This window comes from Diplotaxodon limnothrissa, linkage group LG17, assembly GCF_057381915.1.
Source record: "Diplotaxodon limnothrissa isolate DT_005_m linkage group LG17, D_limnothrissa_male_GT1.1, whole genome shotgun sequence".
NCBI lineage: Eukaryota > Metazoa > Chordata > Actinopteri > Cichliformes > Cichlidae > Diplotaxodon > Diplotaxodon limnothrissa.
Window position 1 is genome coordinate 6,898,952 of NC_140612.1, and position 21,304 is coordinate 6,920,255.

The window sequence follows — 21,304 nt, forward strand, 5'->3', positions numbered from 1 at the left end:
GTATATTATACGATAAAAAATATAGCATTTGGAATAAATACTGTAATCTTAGAGCAAACTGTCAGACAATACTTGTTATATACTTTTCACAATACTGTATGTACATATACATATATTTGGCTGGATTTACAGGAACAGATAACATACATATTTAGTCCCGTGTGAAACAGATTTGGTTTCAATTCTTTGGTGCTCATGTGAAACCTTATAATATCTGGGTCACAGGGGATTAAACATATAGATTTTCATAGAGACTTATACGCAGGCACGGAAGACCAGATTCACCAGATAATTCTCGCAGCGCCCTCCCGATCATCCTTTGGCTGTCTGCAATGCAGGAAGCTACGGCTGTACAGACTCTTATTTTTGTTCCTTCATACACAGACAGTCAGTGATGATCAGATGCGCTGCACAGAGTTAACATTGAGATTTACTGATGTTGTGTGAATGCAGCGTCGTTGTGGAGAGAACCTGTGCTACTTTGTGAGCCCCCACAAATACTTATCTGATTACTAAGTCAGTGTGAAAAAAGGTATTTTCTTGTGTAAATGTACTATATAAGTCAAAGTATATAGATCTATATAATATACTTCATTTAAAATGAGTCCTGCGTCATGGTCAGTCTACATATTTTTATATTTGTGTCCGAAAACATTAACTAGAATGACAAACCCCACTGCAAAAAACCCCCCAAATTAATACCAATTAAGACAAAATGGTAATGTATTCCAATGACATGATGTATCACTATGGCCACAAATATTCAACTGCTAATCCAGTTTTATTAATAAATGATAATAACAGCTGATAGGTTTGATTTGTCTGTATGCTAGAAAAATGTTCAGCGTTTCCTTTTGTTAGCTGTTTGGAGTGTAGCTTTTTTTCTTTTGTAAATTCAGACTGGATCATGGTCATAGGTCACATATATGGCAGTTGTTAAAGTAGTAAGTGGTATTCCCCTTTAAATCCCACCTCCAACTCTTTAAAAAAGAGAACAAAGATCAGAGTAGTCATAAATATGATCATAATCAGGTGAAAAGAGAGGCTTACAATGAACTTGATCGATTTGCCTATCAATTTTCTTTTCTAATTTAGGCTTACTCCCCCTATTTCCTTTGCAGTCCATGAACTACATGAATTATCTAAAATTAATAATAATAATAATGTTATATTACAGATCATTTTATGCCATTCTGTTGTATCATTTCAGCATTTCATTTAACTGTAAACATACGGGACTGTTTGACATCAGCAGCGGTCACTGAGTGGGAAACTGTAAACTTTATTTTAAAGACCGCTACTCCTGCTTCATATTAGCTCGGGAATACGAACGTAGGTTTGCGGTACAAAAACATCAACACTGTGGAAAACATCTTATGTCTTGTGTTTTCTGATTAAGGCTCGACCAAGGTCACTCACTCGACCTACTTTATGACTGACAGTAAGGTAGTATTCAATTGCTATTGCTTCTTAAAACGCAAACCCAAGTCCCAGCCCTACCTTCAACCCAAACCTCGGGTCAGATTTACCATGTTGTCTTACCGTTTATGAAATGAGACCTCACGAAAGCAAGGACGAGACGATGTGTCTCGCCACGCGTAATATATATAACCAGACTCATTCCAATGTCTGCCACATCCACTGACAGTCTGTGTCTGTTAGTCGTAAAGCCCATGCCAGTGTATTTAAACTTGCTACATTAATTTCCTGGAATGTGTCACAGCCAGCCTGACATTCATTGTGCATTTTGTAGCAGTTGCATACATGGTTTGATTTTAAAACGAGTAGGCGAACAAGGCATACAATATATTTGAACTGAAGGCGGGAGATGCAGAGAAAGAGAGAGTCGCTATGAGAACAGACAGTACTACAACATACTGCTGTTTAGTACTATAAGACAGCCAGTAGGGGGAGTAAACGTATTGGCATGCAGTACAATCTTCATAACAGAAGAGCGTTGTCTTTCTTCAGCCTGGTCATGTTGTGGTTATAAAAAATTGTTTAATGTCCCACAGAAAGGATTTGTTTCTCATTAACACACAGCTGATGAGCACCCATGTCCCACATGTGAAAAGCGATGGGTAGTACGGCAAAAACGATACACTGAATGTCAAATATATTCTGTTATAAGTTATATTCTGTTATTTAAATTCCTAATGAATGCTTTTCGGAGATATATAATTTCATCTGGACACCAATATTATAGAGGACTATTTACGAAACACATCAACAATTAAAAAAAAAAGTGCAGTAGAAAATACAGTTTTTGTGATTATAATCTATTCTACATAAAGTATGTCCTCAATAATGGCTTATGTCCAAATACGTAAAGACTGATTTCAATGTCATGAAAGGGAAAAAAATAGAAATAATGTATTATTTCATATTCTATATTTGCAAAGGTAGGTCATGTGCTTAGTATTTTGCTTTAAGAGTTAGCTGATGATAGGAAGCAGCAGTTCAGAGGCTCTCTCTGTCCACTTGCTAGGCCGCCCAATGTGTTGTCCTGCTTTATAGTCTCACCCTGTGTCCTACTTAACATCCCGTCAGTCACACATGACACTGTGGAAACGTCTTCTCATCAGGCTGTCGGGACCCTCAGCAGTGGACCTGAGCGGTTGATGCAGCATATCCATCGACACCCACCAGCATTACTGGCATAGACGTGGAAGAAAAGCTCCTGCCACGTCTTATGATGTGTGCGGTACCACCGTGTGTTTATTTCAGTGTTTTCTCCCCACGTTGGCGGCCACGGTTAACGGAAACAGAGCAGTTGAGCGGTTGAATGGCGAGCTGGGATGGTTTGGAGAACTCTGACTCAGAGGAGGTCTGCGGTGCTTGTGGACTCAGAGGTTTGGACCTCAGCGTTGGCCTTCAGAAGGTCAATTATGTCTTGTTGAGAGGCTCCTTCTGCCACCAACAGAGCCGTCTGACCGTTCTGGGTGGGGGGGAAAACAGACGTTTCAAAACACTGCAGTGACTTTTTTGAACCACACAGTGGCAGTGTTGTTTTGGGCTAAACATATTCTCTAGTAACTGAATATCAGGAGTATGGTGCATGCTGAACCTGCCCTGACTCTGTATACTAATAAACCCTTTTTACATCCTACAGCAATTGTCTCTGAAATAATAAAGGTTTTAGGCCTGGGATGTTTTGTATTGATGTTAAGCTTAATACAAGTAAACCTTGCATTTTGCTTATGAAACATATGTAAGAAAATTTAGAGTATTTTTTTGTGTATTTTCATCTTGTGTTGTTACTTATTGCACAGGCAATATGATAAAGTAGCGACAGGGATGACACACTGTGACCAGTATGTGATTGATCTCTTGAAAATGCACTCAAATATCTAATCACTGCCACTGTCACCTACTTACTTATTTGATCATCTTTATTTTCTTGCAAGCATATTTTTAAAAATTAATATGCACAGATTACAATAATGTTGTTTTTTTTTTTAATGCAGCAAAGTAAAATAAATAAACGCTGTCGGGCTTGTGCTGTAATTATGTACCGTGCGAGGATTTATGGCAAGCACTCAAGTCGCGCTCTACCAGCAATTATCAGAAATAAGAACGCTTATCGGTGCTTGCGTCCTTACGGATAACAATCTCCCCAACCCGCTGCTACAAACGCTCTTCAGAATGCAATCACTTGCAAGCACATCTTACAGTTTGAGAAATGCGCTTGATGCCAAGACGTCAGTCAAATGATACAGCTGACAGATCTGCAATGTCAGGATTCTGCAAGAATATTTTTGCAGATTACCTTTGTGTTTTTTCCTCCTTCTTTTAATTCTATTAGGCCACATCCTGAGACATGAGCATAAATGTTCTGTATCACATACGGTGCCTACTTTTAATGTTGTTTTGGGGTAAGATGCAGCACGGTGTTTGTTGCAACACTGTTGCTACTCTTCCTGTGGCATTTACAAAGACTCACCTCCACACCTGCATCCATCCTTTTTTTGCCACAGGACACTAAGTGTCTTTGCTCTCCATTTAACGCAGCCAGTCCATTTGCCTCTGTGTTTCTAGGACTGCTCTCATTACAGAAGTGCTTCGGCAGCGTAAAGCACCGGCCATGATGTGATCACTCTCTGACTGGGGAATCTACAAACTGGAGAAATCAATGCACCAGGCTGAACAATCAATCTACTTTGTGTGGGCCAGCCATCAGTTCCCATATCCCTATAACCTTACTGAGAGCCCACAGTCTCCATTTTTGAGCGAACCAGGTGGTAAAAGCCATGTGACCATTAGTCGAATGCGAACAGCGAAGAATTACGTGCTGAAATTAATTGCTGAAAGTCTCATAAACGAGAAGTAAAACATCTACAAGTTTACAACAAGCCACTAAATGGCCTGATTTTAACTGCACAACCTAAAGCTATACCTTATCTTTGAGGCTGGTATCACAGCGACCTGTCTCCAGCAGCAGGCGAGCGATGTGCGTGTGCCCGTGCTCGCTGGCACACATCAGGGCCGTCGAGCCCTCGCGGTCCTGGGCATTTACATCCGCGCCGCAGCTCAGGAGCAGCTTCACCATGGCAACGCGGCCATGGCTCACCGCAAGCATGAGTGCTGTCTGGCCCGCCTAGAAAAAGAGTGAGAAAAACAGAGATTAGAATTAAACAGTGAGAGGGCAGGAATGATGGGAAGATATGTATATCTTACATGCAGACAGAGAGAGAAAGTGACGAGTTAAATAGTACATTAACTTGTTATACAAACATCCATAAATATTCGTTCTGGTGACCTTGATTTGCTTCTGCAGTCCTTTTCATGATTCCTGTATGGTTTCCACTAAAGGATGTCTTGCAGTTGAGGACATGTATTTACTTCCTTTTTCTATTTTATTTTATTTGTACAACACACCAAACTGTTTGATATCCGTTTTATTTTTAGTTCATCCAGCGTCTAAGTGCAACTGCCGTCTGTATACACACCTGTCTGGAGCGTGCGTTGACATCTCCCACTTTCAACAGTTGCTGTGCCACTTCAAGATCATCGGGGCTCTCAGCAGCCGTCAGAGCAGCCAGCATCACTGGAGTATAGCCTGCCTTATTGAGATTGTCTGTTTCGCACAGGCCTGAATGTACACAGAAAGTGATGGAGTGAGTAAAAGAGATGAGAAACAAAACGTTTCCACAGTTATAATCTTTTAGTTTTTTAGTTGGATTTGTCGTTCTGTGTGCCTTTCCGTCTCACCGGTATCCAGCAGCAGTTTGACCACAGGGAAGTTGGAGTGTGACACGCTGTAGTGAAGAGCCATATTCCCATTGCCGTCTGTCAAGTTAACAACATATGGCAGGAGAGTGGGTGTGGTCATCCCCACTTGTCGCAGGTATAATCTGACAGTATCTGCCTGCGAGTCCTTTTGACTGGAGACTCTGAACCACTCCTGGTAGAGCACCACTAAAACCTGGCGCTGAGGAGAGAGACAGAAAACAATGGAAAAACAAAAACTTACCATAGTGAAGCGGGGTTCGATTTTATTAAGTCCAATCAAAGAAATCCTTACCATTTCTTTATCTGGGGATGAAACCTCCTCCATGCGGTCCTTTACATAAAGGCATGCATCTATAAACCCCTTGTCGACTTTTCCCCTGAAAACCAAAACCATACAACACAGCAGGGATTAAGTATGGCCAAGCCAGCTTCTGTGGTTCATGTCTAAATTCTGTCAGAAATGATAACAAGAAAATACAAGAAAAAATGGCTTGCACGCCTCCATGGCTTACTCACATCACTCAACAGTCTGACACATTGATAGCACACGCAAACCTCAACAGTTACAGTTTGCTCTGATTCACTACCCATTAATATCCAGAGAGCGCTCAAACCATCACGCAAACTGAGCATCAAGCCTGAGTGGGTCACAATGTGACCTGTACTAGCTTTCCAGCTATAACACCTATACACATCCTGCACGTACCCACAGGAATGATCAGACAGGTGCTGAATGATGAGTTAATATAAGTCCTGCTTTCTCCTCACTGCCTGGGCCCATGGCCATCAGCCCTGTCTGCATACCTGAGACTGATAAGTGATCAGTCAATGACAGGGAAGACAACACTGCTAGTTATTTGCTTTGTCCTAGAACAAAGTACGTCTTAATCAAGGAGTTTAGTTGCAAGTTGGAATATGTGTGTGCTTGTGTGAAGCTTACAGTGTACTTGTGGCGACAAATGTTGCCATTTTATTATTGTACGATCTACTGTGCAATATAAAGCGCCTTGATGTGACTGTTGTTGTGATTTGGCGCTATATAAATAAAACTGAATTGAATTGAAATGTCAGTTTAGTGTGTATATATATTACAGACACATTTATGGCGATGAATGTGCACAAGATTTAAAAAAGCATGAGTGTGTATTAACTGAATTCCCATGCATGTAAGTCAAAGTCCCAATGTAATGCCTCCAGTGCATGCATGAAGCATTATTCAGCGCCTGTCCTATACCAACTATATCAGATAAGGCTGCATACGAATGACTGTTCCAATATTTGTACCTGTGAGCAGAGAATGCAGTCTCTATTTAGAGAATTTACACACATAAATATTTAGTAACATTTAACACTAAAAACCATCTTGTGTTTAAAATTAAGTATTTACCAGCGATATAAATTCAGAAGTTTAACAGTTTGAATCTGAGCCTTCAGTAGTTTGATCAAGGTGTTGATAGCTTTTTTAAAAGGTTACGTATTGCTGTCGGTGTCGAAATAAATGTTTAATACAGCGTTGTCAATTTAAAGATTAATCATTTAAAGATAAAGATACCATTTAATATAGCACGGCTCTTTTTATAATGGCCAACAAACCTCTATATAGCTTGATTTACTGGCAACTGCTTTGTTAATTGATAAGTTGTGAATTTGTTTTTTCTTTCAGGGTGTAAAGGTAATATTGTACCGTTCACAGTGCCTGTGATAACTAAGTAGCATAAACCAGAAAAAATCTAAGCTTGATCCATCAATATATTTATGCTGGCTGTAGTCATAAAATGAGGGAAATAAAGTGAAAAACTTGCACTAAAATCAGCTAATTTAAGTTTGCGTGCAGGGGGAGAAAACTTGTGGAGCAGTCTAGAGCTCTTCAGGAGTGGAGATATGGGCATTTAAGTGTACAATGGTGAAGTGCAAACTGCCTCCAGGGCAAAAACAGGAGCATAACAAGGATAACAAAAGCTTGGCTCTGCACAGATATGTCAGCAAAGGTAATGAAAAACCCAAAGTGATATTTATATGATATAAGCTAAATGCATGCTGACCCCAGTCCTGCAGCCAGAGCCTGAACTTCAACAAGTAACAAAAGCAGCTTTAAGCCTCAGTTTTTCGCTGTATGTGTTTGTACAGTAGAATTACTCTGTTGATTGCTTTAAAGCCTTTTTGGCTGGTTTTCATTTTTGCTTTGTGTTGATGGTTTTGTGCTCATAAATAGTAAAAGAATGATCCTATGTATTGTGTCCTTAACATAAGTATATTTGCTGGTTTGTGGAACTGTAGACTGAGGTTTCTATAACTGGTAATTAAGTGCCAATTTGTTTCTGGTCATTGCAAAAAAGTAATGAGTAGTGTAACAAGTAACAAGTGCAACAACTTTTTTGAGTAACAACCCAACACTGCTTCTAGCAAATTCTGCAAATGTGGTTATTTTTGTTCTATATTTGTAAAATAATACCAAAAAGCAGTTCATGGAGAAACCATTTGGTATCATAGCAGACCCAATCCTCAGTTACATTTATGAGAAACACATAAAGTGCAACACGGTAACCGAAGATTATAATTTAAGCTCTGCTGTCGGTCTCACCCTCCAGCCTGCTCTTCCAGGAGCTCCTGGCTACTTTCTGGATCCAGCAGACCTCTTTCAGTCTCCTTCTCTTTAGCCACAGCACCTCCTCCCTCAGTTGGGACCTCTGCATCTTTTCTCTGGGCTTCTGCTCCCTCCTCTGGCTGCTTCTCAGGCTCCTTCTCAGGCTCCTTCTCAGGCTCCTTCTCCACTTCTGGTTCTGAGCTATCTTCCTCTTCTACCTCCACCTTTGACTTCTCATCTCCACTGGACTCTTCACTGGATGTCGTCTCATATCTTAAAGAGAACATAATAAAGATGACGGCAGATTCTATAACAGCTCCACAGAAATCATTCAAATCATTCCACAAGCTAAAGCTAAGTTTGTACAGCACTAGCAGCATCACTAAGGAAATGTCTAAGCAGGTAAAACTAATATTAAGTCAATGTTAAGTCAGCACCAGGCAAGACAGGATAAATACTAACAGGTTATTCCCCTCTAGACTTCACAAGTGAGATGAAAAAGATGTTTGCCTTGTGCAGCCTTGCCCTCATATCCTAACATAAACATAATTTAAACATACATAAAAAGCCACAGACATGTTTGAGCACAAACATAAGCAGCCTTGAACAACATACAACCTTGTTCGTTGAGAAAAGGCTAACGATATGCTGCGGAGGCTGCTGGAGTAGCATGTATATAAGTGTGATTACTGGGGCGCATCATCAAGTCACCTCTGTAAGGCCAGTGATCAGATAAGGTTATACTGAATACCACTGATTCAGACTTCTTGTAGACACACAGAGACAAACTGAGACACCACAAGAGACGTTCAGGGGCCACAGCATTCTCGAGATTCCAGAGGAGCTCAAGGGAGAGCAGAGATAGGTTAGACTATACAAAGAGAAGAAGTATGAACAGCAGACCACTTCCTGCTGTGGGCAGAAGCCTAAAGATAGTCAGAGAAAATATTGTTGCCTGACATGTTTGCCTCATTATAAATAACATCTGCATATTTCAGGATTGGGTGGGCAGAAGATGGAAATGGTCAAATATTTATAGAGGTTGAAACGAAACCAAAAGAGATGTACACTAGATGTCAAAAAGTTTTATATAATCTAATTTATTAAACATATTAGTCCAAGTTTATAAGGAATAGATTCTTGCAATACCATAAAAAATCTGTTACGTGTTCTTCTGAATGTGGGTATGTTTACAGATCATTGTGTTGAAGGGAGGAAGGAATGGACTACACCACAACAGTCTGCAAAAACACTGCAAAGGTGAGCAGGTCATAAAACAGTGAAGCCCAGGAATGTAAGAGCAGGAACACGGGAATAAAACAAATGTTATGCATGGCAGCCATTTCCGTCATATGCAGGAGATTAAAATAGCCAGGAATTTAAAACAGAAACTTTTTACGTAAGTGATGAGAAATACTGTAAACGACCACAACAGGATATGAAATCATGCTGTAAGCATGACCTAAGAACAAATGCAACTTTATAGCAAGTCTTTGTGCCCAAATTTTACTTTGAAGCTTAGTTTTCTCATATCTTGTAGTTTTCCTGCTTTTCCTGCTTTGTGATTGTCTACCTCATTAGTAGGTAAATCACCAGAACCAATACTTATCTTCTCAATAACAAAACTTTGAAAACACAGTGGTACTTTTTTCCCTTTTCCAGTAGTTTAGATAAAGTTAGTTTAGTTGTTTAAAGAACAGGATACGCGGATGCTAATCGATGCTAAAAATTGCTAACACATTAAATACCCCTTTGCAATATTACTGATACCAGCACAGCAGCTTAGACAAGAAGCCTCTCACTCCACTAGCAGCTAACCACTTGAGCAGCAGCACAACAAAGTCTGCAAAGCATCTTAAAGATGACACCGTAAAGATATTCTTTATGAAGAATTTTTCAGGTCAATAAAGCCTGAAAAACATTTAAGTATAGTGAAGTTATATAATTGAGACAGAAAAACCACTTAACTGAATTACTGAACTGCTCTTGAGTTTTATTTCACTAAAATACAATTCCTTCCTTAGATTTAATAACAGAAAATTGCACTGTGTGAGCAATGCCAGAAAAAAATTGAGAACCACTGCCATCCCCATACTTTAAATTCATAAACACACACACACACTTCAACCAGCATCAGCAAATGCTGACATAAGCACGCTAGCACAATCACCTAGGTGCCATCAACAGAAACTATGCATGCATATCACATAATCTAAACACACATTAATGCAGGCATATTAGCACACCAGCAGAAGCAGCAGCATCTCAGATTCAGGACAACGTGTCTTTAGTGAGCCTGACAAACAGCAAGAAGCAGATGTCTGAAGTACAGCTTAATATCCAAGTTTAAAACAGTGACAAAGCTGACGCATACATGGCTAAATGACAAAAGATTAACACTGCTGCACAGACAGTTTTTTGTCTTGAATGAAAAGAGTGTTTGTTACGAATGGACCTCATGTAGCCTGAAATACAGGTGCATGAAAATCCAAACTGTCGCCTGTGGATTTCTACACACAAAGAAGAAGAAATCAAATAACATCAAATCAAATTTCTCAGACAATCCTGTATCTTTTGCTCTTTCTGAATTTTTTCACATAATGTGTGGTTATGTGGATTAACCACAACATTGAAAAATACATTTGTGGGTAATCCATCAAACTTGAAGCCCCTTTGCATACAGTAACACATCAAACCTAATAACAAATACTTTTAATGAACTAAATCAAGATAAAAGGGGATTTTTTACATTAATCAGAAGTGGCAACACATTATTTTTCCTATAAGGATGAAGACTGACAAAAGCATGAAAATATAAGTGCACAAAACACATTTCAGCCCACACAAAGATATAAATCACAAAGAGATTGGACGATGACTAAAAAGAAGATTTTACCCTCCATTCACCCCCACAAACTTCAGGTTTTTCTTGGCTCCCTTGTTCCCCTGCTTGCCTGCTCCACCATTTTTCTTCATGATGGATTTGAGACCTAGTGAAGAGGAGGACAGAGCGAGAGGCAGAGGAGAAGATGAAAAATAAAAATGAGGAAAGTAAAAATTAATAGGGTTTCTGTGGAATTTGGGTGTGTGCATGTATATTTTGTGTGTGTGTTCAAGTTCAAGTTATTTGAAACATCCTCACAACTAAACAGTGTGATATGAGTCAGAGGACATCACAGTGTCTCAGTGTTTTAAGATCTGTCACCTTTACAGGCTTATGGTTAGAATAAATACAGCCCCATAACATCAGTGATGCAGGTTTTTGAGCTAAGTACTGATAATGAGCCCAAAGGTCCATTTCTTCTTTAGTACGGAGGAGGCGGTATCCTTTATTTCACATTTTAAATCATCTGACTACAGAACAGTTTTCCACTTTTCCTCATTACATTTTAAATGACCTTTGGCCCAGAGAAGATGGTGACGTTTCTGATTCATGTTCACAGCTTTCTTAAGTTTTAACCTACATTTGTGTATGGCTTCATGAACTGTGTTCACAAAGATTTCTAGAAGTGTCCCTGAGCCCATGCACTGATTTCCATGACAGAATCATGCCTGTTTTTAAAGGTCTGCCACCTCAATCACAAGCATCAAGCAACCAATATTTTGAGCCTTGTCCCGTGCGCACAGAGATTTCTCCAAATTTGCAGAATCTTTTGATAATATTATGCACTGTAGATGATGTCTTTGCAATATAGCATTGAGGAACATTATTCTGAAATCATTCTCCAATTTATAGATGCAATTTTTTTGCAAACTGGTTAAATGTTGCCTCTCTGCGATGTTCTTTTTTTATACCCAATCATGTTACACACAAGTTTATTATAAACTTTAGTCCCAAAATGCTCCTCTAGCTCTTTTTTTTAGTACCACTTACTTTTCCAGCCATTTGTTGCACCTACCTGAACTTTTTTGACACGTTACTGCTATCAAATTCAAAATGAGCTAATAATGTTTCATTTGATATGGTTTCTACATCCCATTATGAATAAAATATGGGTTGGTGAGATTTGTAAATCATTGTATTTTGTTTATATTTACATTTGCACATAGTACACTTACATTTACATTGTTATTGACTTTTATCTCATTAGGTAACAGACAACAACAATTTGCAAACGGCGACTGTATTTCTTTGGGCTAGTGTTATAAGTACAGTGGGGCAAAAAAGTATTTAGTCAGCCACCGATTGTGCAAGTTCCCCCACTTAAAATGATGACAGAGGTCAGTAATTTGCACCAGAGGTACACATCAACTGTGAGAGACAGAATGTGAAAAAAAAATCCATGAATTCACATGGTAGGATTTGTAAAGAATTTATTCGTAAATTAGGGTGGAAAATAAGTATTTGGTCACCTCAAACAAGGAAAATCTCTGGCTCTCACAGACCTGTAACGTCTTCTGTAAGAAGCTTTTCTGTCCCCCACTCGTTACCTGTATGAATGGCACCTGTTTGAACTCATCATCTGTATAAAAGACACCTGTCCACAGCCTCAAACAGTCAGACTCCAAACTCCGCCATGGCCAAGACCAAAGAGCTTTCGAAGGACACCAGGAAAAGTATTGTAGACCTGCACCAGACTGCGAAGAGTGAATCTACAATAGGCAAGCAGCTTGGTGTGAAAAAATCAACTGTGGGAGCAATCATCAGAAAATGGAAGACATACAAGACCACTGATAATCTCCCTCGATCTGGGGCTCCACGCAAGATCTCATCCCGTGGGGTCAAAATGATCATGAGAACGGTGAGCAAAGATCCCAGAACCACACGGGGGGACCTGGTGAATGACCTGCAGAGAGCTGGGACCAAAGTAACAAAGGTCACCATCAGTAACACACTACAACGGCAGGGAATCAAATCCCGCAGTGCCAGACGTGTTCCGCTGCTGAAGCCAGTGCATGTCCAGGCCCGTCTGAAGTTTGCCAGAGAGCACATGGATGATACAGCAGAGGATTGGGAGAATGTCATGTGGTCAGATGAAACCAAAGTAGAACTTTTTGGTATAAACTCAACTCGTCGTGTTTGGAAGAAGAAGAATACTGAGTTGCATCCCAAGAACACCATACCTACTGTGAAGCATGGGGGTGGAAACATCATGCTATGGGGCTGTTTTTCTGCCAAGGGGACAGGACGACTGATCCGTGTTAAGGACAGAATGAATGGGGCCATGTATCGTGAGATTTTGAGCCAAAACCTCCTTCCATCAGTGAGAACTTTGAAGATGAAACGAGGCTGGGTCTTCCAACATGACAATGATCCAAAACACACCGCCCGGGCAACAAAGGAGTGGCTCCGTAAGAAGCATTTGAAAGTCCTGGAGTGGCCTAGCCAGTCTCCAGACCTCAACCCCATAGAAAATCTGTGGCGGGAGTTGAAAGTCCGTGTTGCTTGGCGACAGCCCCAAAACATCACTGCTCTCGAGAAGATCTGCATGGAGGAATGGGCCAAAATACCAGCTACTGTGTGTGCAAACCTGGTAAAGACCTATAGTAAACGTTTGACCTCTGTTATTGCCAACAAAGGTTATGTTACAAAGTATTGAGTTGTATTTTTGTTATTGACCAAATACTTATTTTCCACCCTGATTCACGAATAAATTCTTTACAAATCCTACCATGTGGATTCATGGATTTTTTTTTTAACTTTCTGTCTCTCACAGTTGAAGTGTACCTCTGGTGCAAATTACTGACCTCTGTCATCATTTTAAGTGGGGGAACTTGCACAATCGGTGGCTGACTAAATACTTTTTTGCCCCACTGTATGTCTGTCTGCTTGTTTCTGTGTGCTCTTGTGTCTGTATGTGAATGTCAGTGATTTTGAGCCTGGAAGATATTGGGGAAAAAAACAACGAGTAAGTACAGCCAATCAAATGATGTGGAAAGCTTGTGTTAACACAGAACAGAAAAGCTAGAGCCCCATTTGCTATACTCTATACAAAGACAACAATTAAGACTGCTGAACTGAAATCTAAAGCACATACTTCAGTTTTTAATTAGATTTAACTTTCCAAGTACACACTAAGGCCTCGAAGTATTCTCCATGGAAATATATACAGGTCAAGACTATACACCTTATTGACAACATCCAACCTTGACTCTGCCAGGCCCATTTATGTATGTAACTGCCCAGGAATTGATTCTGTGTGGGCTCTTATGCTGACTCCCTTTGGCTGTGAGCCCAGTATAGCTGTCTCAGTTGTGCGTGACAGCAGACATGGTGCAGAGTATCTGTAATGTTTTATGTAAGGACACAAGACCGTAGCTTTGAGCCAAAAAATACCAGTTTAAAAAAAATTCCCAGGGACCACCATCTAAGAAGAATGATGCTTTTAGATCTAGTACCTCCCAGGAGAGCAACATGGAGAGGAGGGTTAGAAACATACTTGAAATATAAAAATATCCTTTTCCTAATTCCTAATAAATAAATTAGTTGTGTGATTTAACCCTCCTTCGCTTTGTCAGAGATATTTCACTCAAGGCACAGATTGACTAGAATGAGTGAATTCCTCAATGCAGCAGTAGGCGTTTCTTTTTAACACACACAGAAGATGATAAGACGTTTAAAAGGCCACACTGGGAAACTTCACATCAGCCATAGGCACCTCAGAAATGGGTCTGAAATACGCACATCTCAAACCTGACTTAAAAACACTCCTGTACCACACTGTGCTCCCGGCACTGAACTGTAGATGAACTTTGAAAATAAAATATGTGTGTGATAGTTGAGCGAGTGAGTACCATGACCAGAAACAGGAGAGACATATCAGGGGAGGGAAGAGAGAGGCGTCATCTGTTTGATATATGTGTGAGGACCGGTGCTTAAGGATCCATTCGACTGTGTACTGTAAACAGATGCTTAACCACACGTGTGAACTTTGCCGTGTGATTCTGTCTTTGCATATATTGTGGGGAACAAGAAATGTGTACGTGTGCTCTTGAAGGTCACTGAACCATGTCATTTTGACAGTTTTTAGTAATGTGTGTTTTTTTCCACTCTTGTATATTACAGAAAAAAATGCCTATTCCCAGCTCCCCATCCCTCATCCCTCCTCCACTCTGCATTTCAGAGTAAAACTGACATTTACTGTAGCAACAGTGCTCAGTGTATTTTGTGCTCTGCGTAATATGTCTTATATTAACAATGCCTGCGCTCTCCAGAAAGAAAAGGCACATCAATTTCAAGATATTAACCTTAAAATAAGTTAAGCAATGTCATTTATTTCTATCGCGATCCTATTACAGCATCTAATTTCATGACTAAGGCACACTAAAACTTTTGTAGTACTTTTGTAGTACAGTACTATTCATAGAAGCAGGAGAAGTGATAATTTGACAGCATATCAACTTGAGTATAATGTTCCCAGTAATTGAATGGGAGCAGTGTGGTTTCAAGTTGCAATGAAAAAAATCTGTGCTGTGAACGCACCATTTGTAAGAGTTTGCAGGGCTAAGATGCGCCTATACAAGTGAAACCATGGATATTTGTCTAACCACACTGAAAATGTTTGGCTGTTTCTGCAGGAGTTCTTTTTAGGGAGAGAAGTCAATGTTTCAGGCTAATGAGCTGTACACATTTATAATACTTCATGACAATTATAGATCATAAGGGACATGTTGTAATGAAGCGGCATGGATAATGCATCATTATGCTCCTTGAAAGGATTTATTCAGTGACTATAAGAGAGAAATGGCTTTAGCTAATACAAATAGGTGAGCAGCTATCAGACAGATGAACCACGGGCCTACCTTGTTCTTGCTGTTTGCTGGCAGCAGCCGCTTTCTGGCTTGGGGAGTAGAAGGCAGAGAGGACACTGAGGGAGCTGACCAGTTGGCTCTGAATGGAGCTCATTTTGGAAGTACCAGGTTTCCCCGCTGGTTTCCCTGTCGCTGCTGCTGATGGGGCTGCTTTCCCCGCTGGCTTGGCTGACGTTGCCTTTCCAGCCTCTGCTCTTTTCCCTGTCGTCTTTTTCTGTGTGCTCGCGCTCTCCTGCTGGCTGGCTGTTTGCTGAGTGCCAGAGCTGCTTCCGAGATGTGCCCACTGCTCTCCTAGCAGCCCCGTTATCCGAGTTACAACTTGACCCAAAGCTGCAGGCGATGTTGGTGATTCGCTGGAGCCTCTTCGAGGAGGCTGGGCCTCCCCGGTGTCGCGACGTGAACCCTGGGCTTCGCTTGAGCCACGGCGCTGAGCTGCTTCACTGGAGCCACGGCGCTGAGCTGCTTCACTGGAGCCTCTGCGCAGTGACTGTGTCTCACTGGCATCTTTCGGAGAGGCCTGAGCCTCACTGGAGCTTCTACGTGAACCCTGAGGTTGAGTTTGAGCATCACTTGACGCTTGGCGAGGTGGTTGGGTCTGGGCTTCTCCCGATCCCCGTCTAGGAGTGTGTGATGCACCAGACACCCTCTGCGGTGCTTTCAGCTCTTTTGAGTCCCGCCGAGGTACAGAAGTTTGAGATTGCGCTTGTATTGATTTAGGCCTGACTTGGACTTCACTAGAGCCCGGAGACAAGGCCTGAGTCTCAGACTGAAGTCGAGATTCAGACTGCTTCTCTCCAGACCCTCCAGGAGGTTTCTTTGCTATAGTGTGGTCCTCAACCTGAGGCACAGACGGTGTTTGATGTTTTACCTGTGTTTCAGAGAGCTGTTCTGGGGACCGAGCTTCAAGCTGAGCTGCACTCTGTTCCTGCACCTGGGGCTGGGTTTTCGTCTGCGGCTGGGTCTGAGTTTCACTGGATCCCCTACGAGGACGCACAGGCACCACCTGAAGTTGAGGAGGTGACGGCTGAGTTTGCTCCACTGAGGGTTTCCTGCCTCTTTGTGGTCTTACAGGAGCTGCTGTCTTCACAGCTGAATTCCCCTCAGTTACTGCAACAGTGTCAGCGGCTACAGTTTCTTTGACTGCTGCAGACATAACCTCCCCGGCTCCTGTTTCTTTCTTCTCTGTAGTCTCTTCTCTGTAGGGCAGCTGGTCTCTTCTCTGTAGGGCAGCTGGTCTTGTTTCAACCACTTCTGTAATTTCTTTTGTTTCTGAGTCATCTTGTTCGGAACTCACTTTAATCTTATTTTCTTCTGCTTTAGCAGCCGAACTGGCGCACTCTTCATTCTTCCTAACAACATCTAAAGTTTTTATGCTTTCTACAGCTGCCGCTGAGCTTTCTGATAAAACCTCAGCAACTAAACGTTCACTCTCTCTTTGAATTCTTTCGTATGTTTCCCTGTCTTCTGTTCTTTCGCTCACCACGACTTCGTCTCTTTGGCTGCCTGTGTTCTCACTCACTTGACTCTCTGCTTCTACACCTCTGGCTGGGTTGTTGTCATGACGTCTCTCCATCTCTGTCTCAGTCTGCTGGTCTGCTCTCTGGGCTACCTCTGTCTCTGTCACTCTGTCCACAGTGCCCACCCTTTCTGTCTCTGTCCCTCTGTCAACACTGCTGGCCCTCGGTCTGTGAGGATGGTCCGTCACCATCTCGCCTTCTGTTTCTGTGACTTGGTTTACCCTTTCGGCCACGGGGGTCTCGGTCATCTGATCCAGGGTGATGATGCTCTCGGTTAGTGTGCCTCGTTCCATGCTGTTGGCTCTGGGCCTCGGTGGACTTGTCGCTGTTATCGCCGCCTCCATCTCTGTCTCCTGGTCATGCGTGTCAGCTTTTCCCGTCACTGGTCCTTGATCTGTACTTTTAGTCTCTTGTTTTGGTATGCACACTTCAATGCAGATTTTTTCAGTGTCTGTCCCCTGATCTACAGTACCAGGCGATTCTGTCTCTGTTTCTTGGTGGGTAAAATCTATCCTTTCTGTCACTGTCCCTGTGTCAATGCTCTCTCTTCTTGGACGTTCATGTGCGGTGCAAACCTCCACTCTCGTTCCCTCACTCAGTTGTAGTATTCTCTCCTCTTTTAGCTTGTTCTCCTCTATTTGCTGTTTCAAAAGAGCATTAGTGCTCTCTAGCTCCTGGCTAGCCTGAATAAGTTTAGCCTCTAGTACTGTTAGCTTCTCCTGCAACTTCTGCATATCATCTGGATCCTTTGGTTTTCCTTCTTTTGCTGCAGTCTCTGTTTCTTTTAAAGCCACTGTGATAGATAGTAATTCCTCCCCTGAAATGTCTCGTGGCAGTTTTTGCACTGTCTGTCCCAGTGGACTCTCTGTTTCTTTTTGTTTTTCAAGTATGTCCAGCTGCAGTGATTGTCTCTCCACTTCTTGTGCTGAGGACATCCTACTTTTTCCTTGTGCCAAGCTCTCCACTTCAGATAGTAACACGTTAGTTTTCTCTGTCTCACCTTGTTTCTCCTTCCCTGCAGCTTGGTTTGATGGCCCAAGACTTGTGTCTTCTAAACGTCCAGTGGGTTGAGTCTTTAGGACTAACTTCATCTCCTGTGAAGGTCTCTGTCCTTGCGATTGATTATTTGTCCTAGAATCGTAACCTGTTGGTACTGTAGCAGATAATTTGGAAGCCTGGGCCTTGGCTTGTGCTTGTAGCTGAAGAAGCAGCTGCTCCCGCTCCTCCCTCAAAGAGCAGATCTGAGCTTTCAGTTCTGGGATGGTTTTGACCTGTTCCTCGAGCTCTCTGACCCGCTTCAGTGCAACAGTAATCTGCTGGTGAAGACCTGCTCGATCTTGGGGAACACAGCGTCTTTCTGTTACGTCTGGTGAAGCCCGGAACATGTTCTCTGTTGAGCCGTTTTCTGGTGTTCCCACGGTACGGTCAGGACTGCTTGAATCTGAACTCTTACGCTGCTGTAGCGTGATGGGCATGCTCGATGCTCTGAGCAGATTTGGACGACTCTGAATCTGAATCCCCCCAGTTTTGTCTTCAGCACCGCGAGCCCCCGCGCCTACTTCATCTTTGGGTTTAGTTGAAACATAGCCAGTTCCTTGACTTGTGGTCCCCCTGCAGCTCTGGCTGGAAATCACGCCTTCATTTGCTCGAAAGTCAAAGATCTGTTGAACCTCTGTCACTCGTGATTTAGGCTTGGGACCCAGGGTAGACGTCCCAGACCAAGTACTGTCCTTTTCCTTTGGGGGAGGCCTTACTCCATGCCCAGGAAGACTAAAATTTCTGGGCAGAGTGCTGAATTTAGGTGGGCCCTTTACCCTGCGCTGAATGTGGACCCTTTTGATTGTGTTGCCTTTTTCAATATCATCAACATACTTGAGGAAATCAAGATCCAGGTGGAAGCCATAGGGAGTCTCCACTGAGTAGGGCAGCTGCTTCCTTTGAACACCACCCTCACTGGCCTTGGACTGAAAGCCATTGGCTGTAAGAATTAACATCAAATGATTCATTAATGAAATAAGTCATTAGTTGGTGCTTATTTTCATACTTCAGTGACTAGTCATAGTAATACTGTAGTATCCGATATGAAAGAACTAAACATGTGCAATTAGTTTACAATAAGAACATGAACCAAATCACACATCATCGGCATTATTAATTCTTTTCACCCCCTCGTGCAAGCAGGCTGTACTGTGCCGAACACACAGTGCTTCATTATGTAAAACCCGATCACTTACTGGGAAGTAATTATCATGCAGTGATTGCGCCAAAACAAACTAATCAGCATGTAAAATGCTGCTCATGCTGTGTCAACTTATGAATGCAGTATGAGACGGGGTGGTTATCACCTGAAGGAAATAAGCCCATAGCTGTTTTTGGCCACATGAAAGGAACAGCGAGATAAAAATGTCACCTTTTATGTCATGAACTAGATTATATATTGGAATAAAAGCAAAAAATAGAGTCTGACTTATTAAGCTTCTCACAGTTGTTAAAAAAGGTTGCTGCACATGTTAGAAGCACAGAGGATTGCTTGTTTAACTACAGGCTTGGCGACACTCACCACTTTTCTTGTCCATCATGGGAGGCCGAGTTCTCAGTCATCTACTTGTGTTTGCTAGAGTAGGAGCTAACAGCCTGGGAGAAAAAAAGCAGAAATGAGAGAGAAACATGAGAAACTGAAATATCGCCCACTAATATTATGCAAATAGAACCAAATTCTGCAAGAGTAAATTTATGGCATTTACATCATGCCTTTGGACTTTTTTCAATATCAAGAAAATGGCAGTTCTGTTAAATCAAACAAAACAAACCAAGACAAAAGCATGTGAGCCCTGCAGATAAAGGACCAGAAAAATTTTCACAGTGAAGTTATTGCTTTCCAAGATTCTTGTAATATGTTTTCACTGATTTAGTGAAGCCACCAAAATAAGACAAAACAATTTCTTAGAGATATGATATTTTTTATATATAAAACAGGCAGACTTAATACACACGACTGTTATATTTCAACTCTGGCTCTCCACAGTGTATCTGTTATCTTGTCTTCCTCCCCTCACTCTAAGGTTGGATGGCTGCGCCTCCCTGAGCCTGGTTATGCTGAAGATTTCATATTGTCAAAAGGGGTTTTTTCCTTTCCACAGTCGCCAGGTGCTTGCTCATGGGGATCCCCTGATTTTTGGGGTTTCTCTCTATTATTGCAGGATCTTCACCTTAAAATAGAAAACACCTTGAAGCAACTGATTTGGTGCTATCTAAATAAAACTGAATTGAACTACTGTGCCTCATTAGTTTATTTTTATTAGGAAAATGATAAATGGATGCACATTGTATGTTTAAAAATAAATATGCAGTCACATACAAATCAAATCAAATCAAATCACTTTTATTGTCACATCACATGTGCAGGTACATTGGTACAGCACATGTGAGTGAAATTCTTGTGTGCGAGCTTCACAAGCAACAGAGTTGTGCAAAATACAATAATGTAAACAAGCAAAATACAAGAATGGCTACATCTGAAACTAATAAATATATGTACAATATATAATAGTATATGCATTTCTGGATGTGTATACTAAATATTTTTCTACGTGTGTGTGTGTGTGTGTGTGTGTGTGTGTGTACACATATTTTACAAATTAAATAGAGTAAACAATAAATAAAATATATAAAATAAAATATACAGAGTTGAGACATGTGCAAAACAGTGGCGTTACTGTACAGTATGGAGTGCATAATGTTAAAGTTCCAGTAGTGAAGCTGAGGTGTCTATGAAGTGTTCAGCAGTCTGATGGCCTGATGGAAAAAGCTGTCTCTCAGTCTGCTGGTACGGGACCGGATGCTGCAGAACCTCCTTCCTGATGGAAGCAGTCTGAACAGTTTATGGCTGGGGTGACTGGAGTCCTTGATGATCCTCCCCGCTTTCCTCAGGCACCGTTTCCTGTAGATGTCTTGGAGGGAGGGAAGCTCACCTCCAATTATCCGTTCAGAGCACCGCACTACTCGCTGGAGAGCTTTGCAGTTGTAGGCGGTGCTGTTGCCATACCAGGTGGTGATGCATCCAGTGAGGATGCTCTCAATGGCACAGTGATAGAAGGTCCTGAGGATGCGGGGGCTCATGCCGAATCTTTTCAGTCTCCTGAGAAAGAAGAGGCGCTGCTGCGCCTTCTTCACTGTTTTGTTTGTGTGTACTGACCATGTAAGATCCTCAGCCAGATGT

At 41.7% G+C, this 21,304-nt stretch overlaps 1 protein-coding gene across 1 annotated transcript in view; it reads right to left on the bottom strand.

Moving 5' to 3' along the window:
* Nucleotides 1–2,305: 2,305 nt before the first annotated feature.
* The window catches only part of kank4 (KN motif and ankyrin repeat domains 4), a 93,145-nt gene continuing 74,146 nt past the window's right edge, over nt 2,306–21,304 (bottom strand). Inside the window, exons 2-10 of the mRNA XM_085376382.1 lie at nt 19,646–19,719; nt 15,560–19,063; nt 10,713–10,806; nt 7,814–8,089; nt 5,525–5,609; nt 5,212–5,431; nt 4,950–5,092; nt 4,397–4,597; nt 2,306–2,938 (exon numbers count right to left, since the gene is read on the bottom strand). Of these exons, the coding sequence (XP_085232508.1) occupies nt 2,819–2,938; nt 4,397–4,597; nt 4,950–5,092; nt 5,212–5,431; nt 5,525–5,609; nt 7,814–8,089; nt 10,713–10,806; nt 15,560–19,063; nt 19,646–19,664 (4,662 nt within the window). The 5' untranslated portion in view covers nt 19,665–19,719 and the 3' untranslated portion in view covers nt 2,306–2,818. The remainder of the gene's footprint in view (nt 2,939–4,396; nt 4,598–4,949; nt 5,093–5,211; nt 5,432–5,524; nt 5,610–7,813; nt 8,090–10,712; nt 10,807–15,559; nt 19,064–19,645; nt 19,720–21,304) is intronic.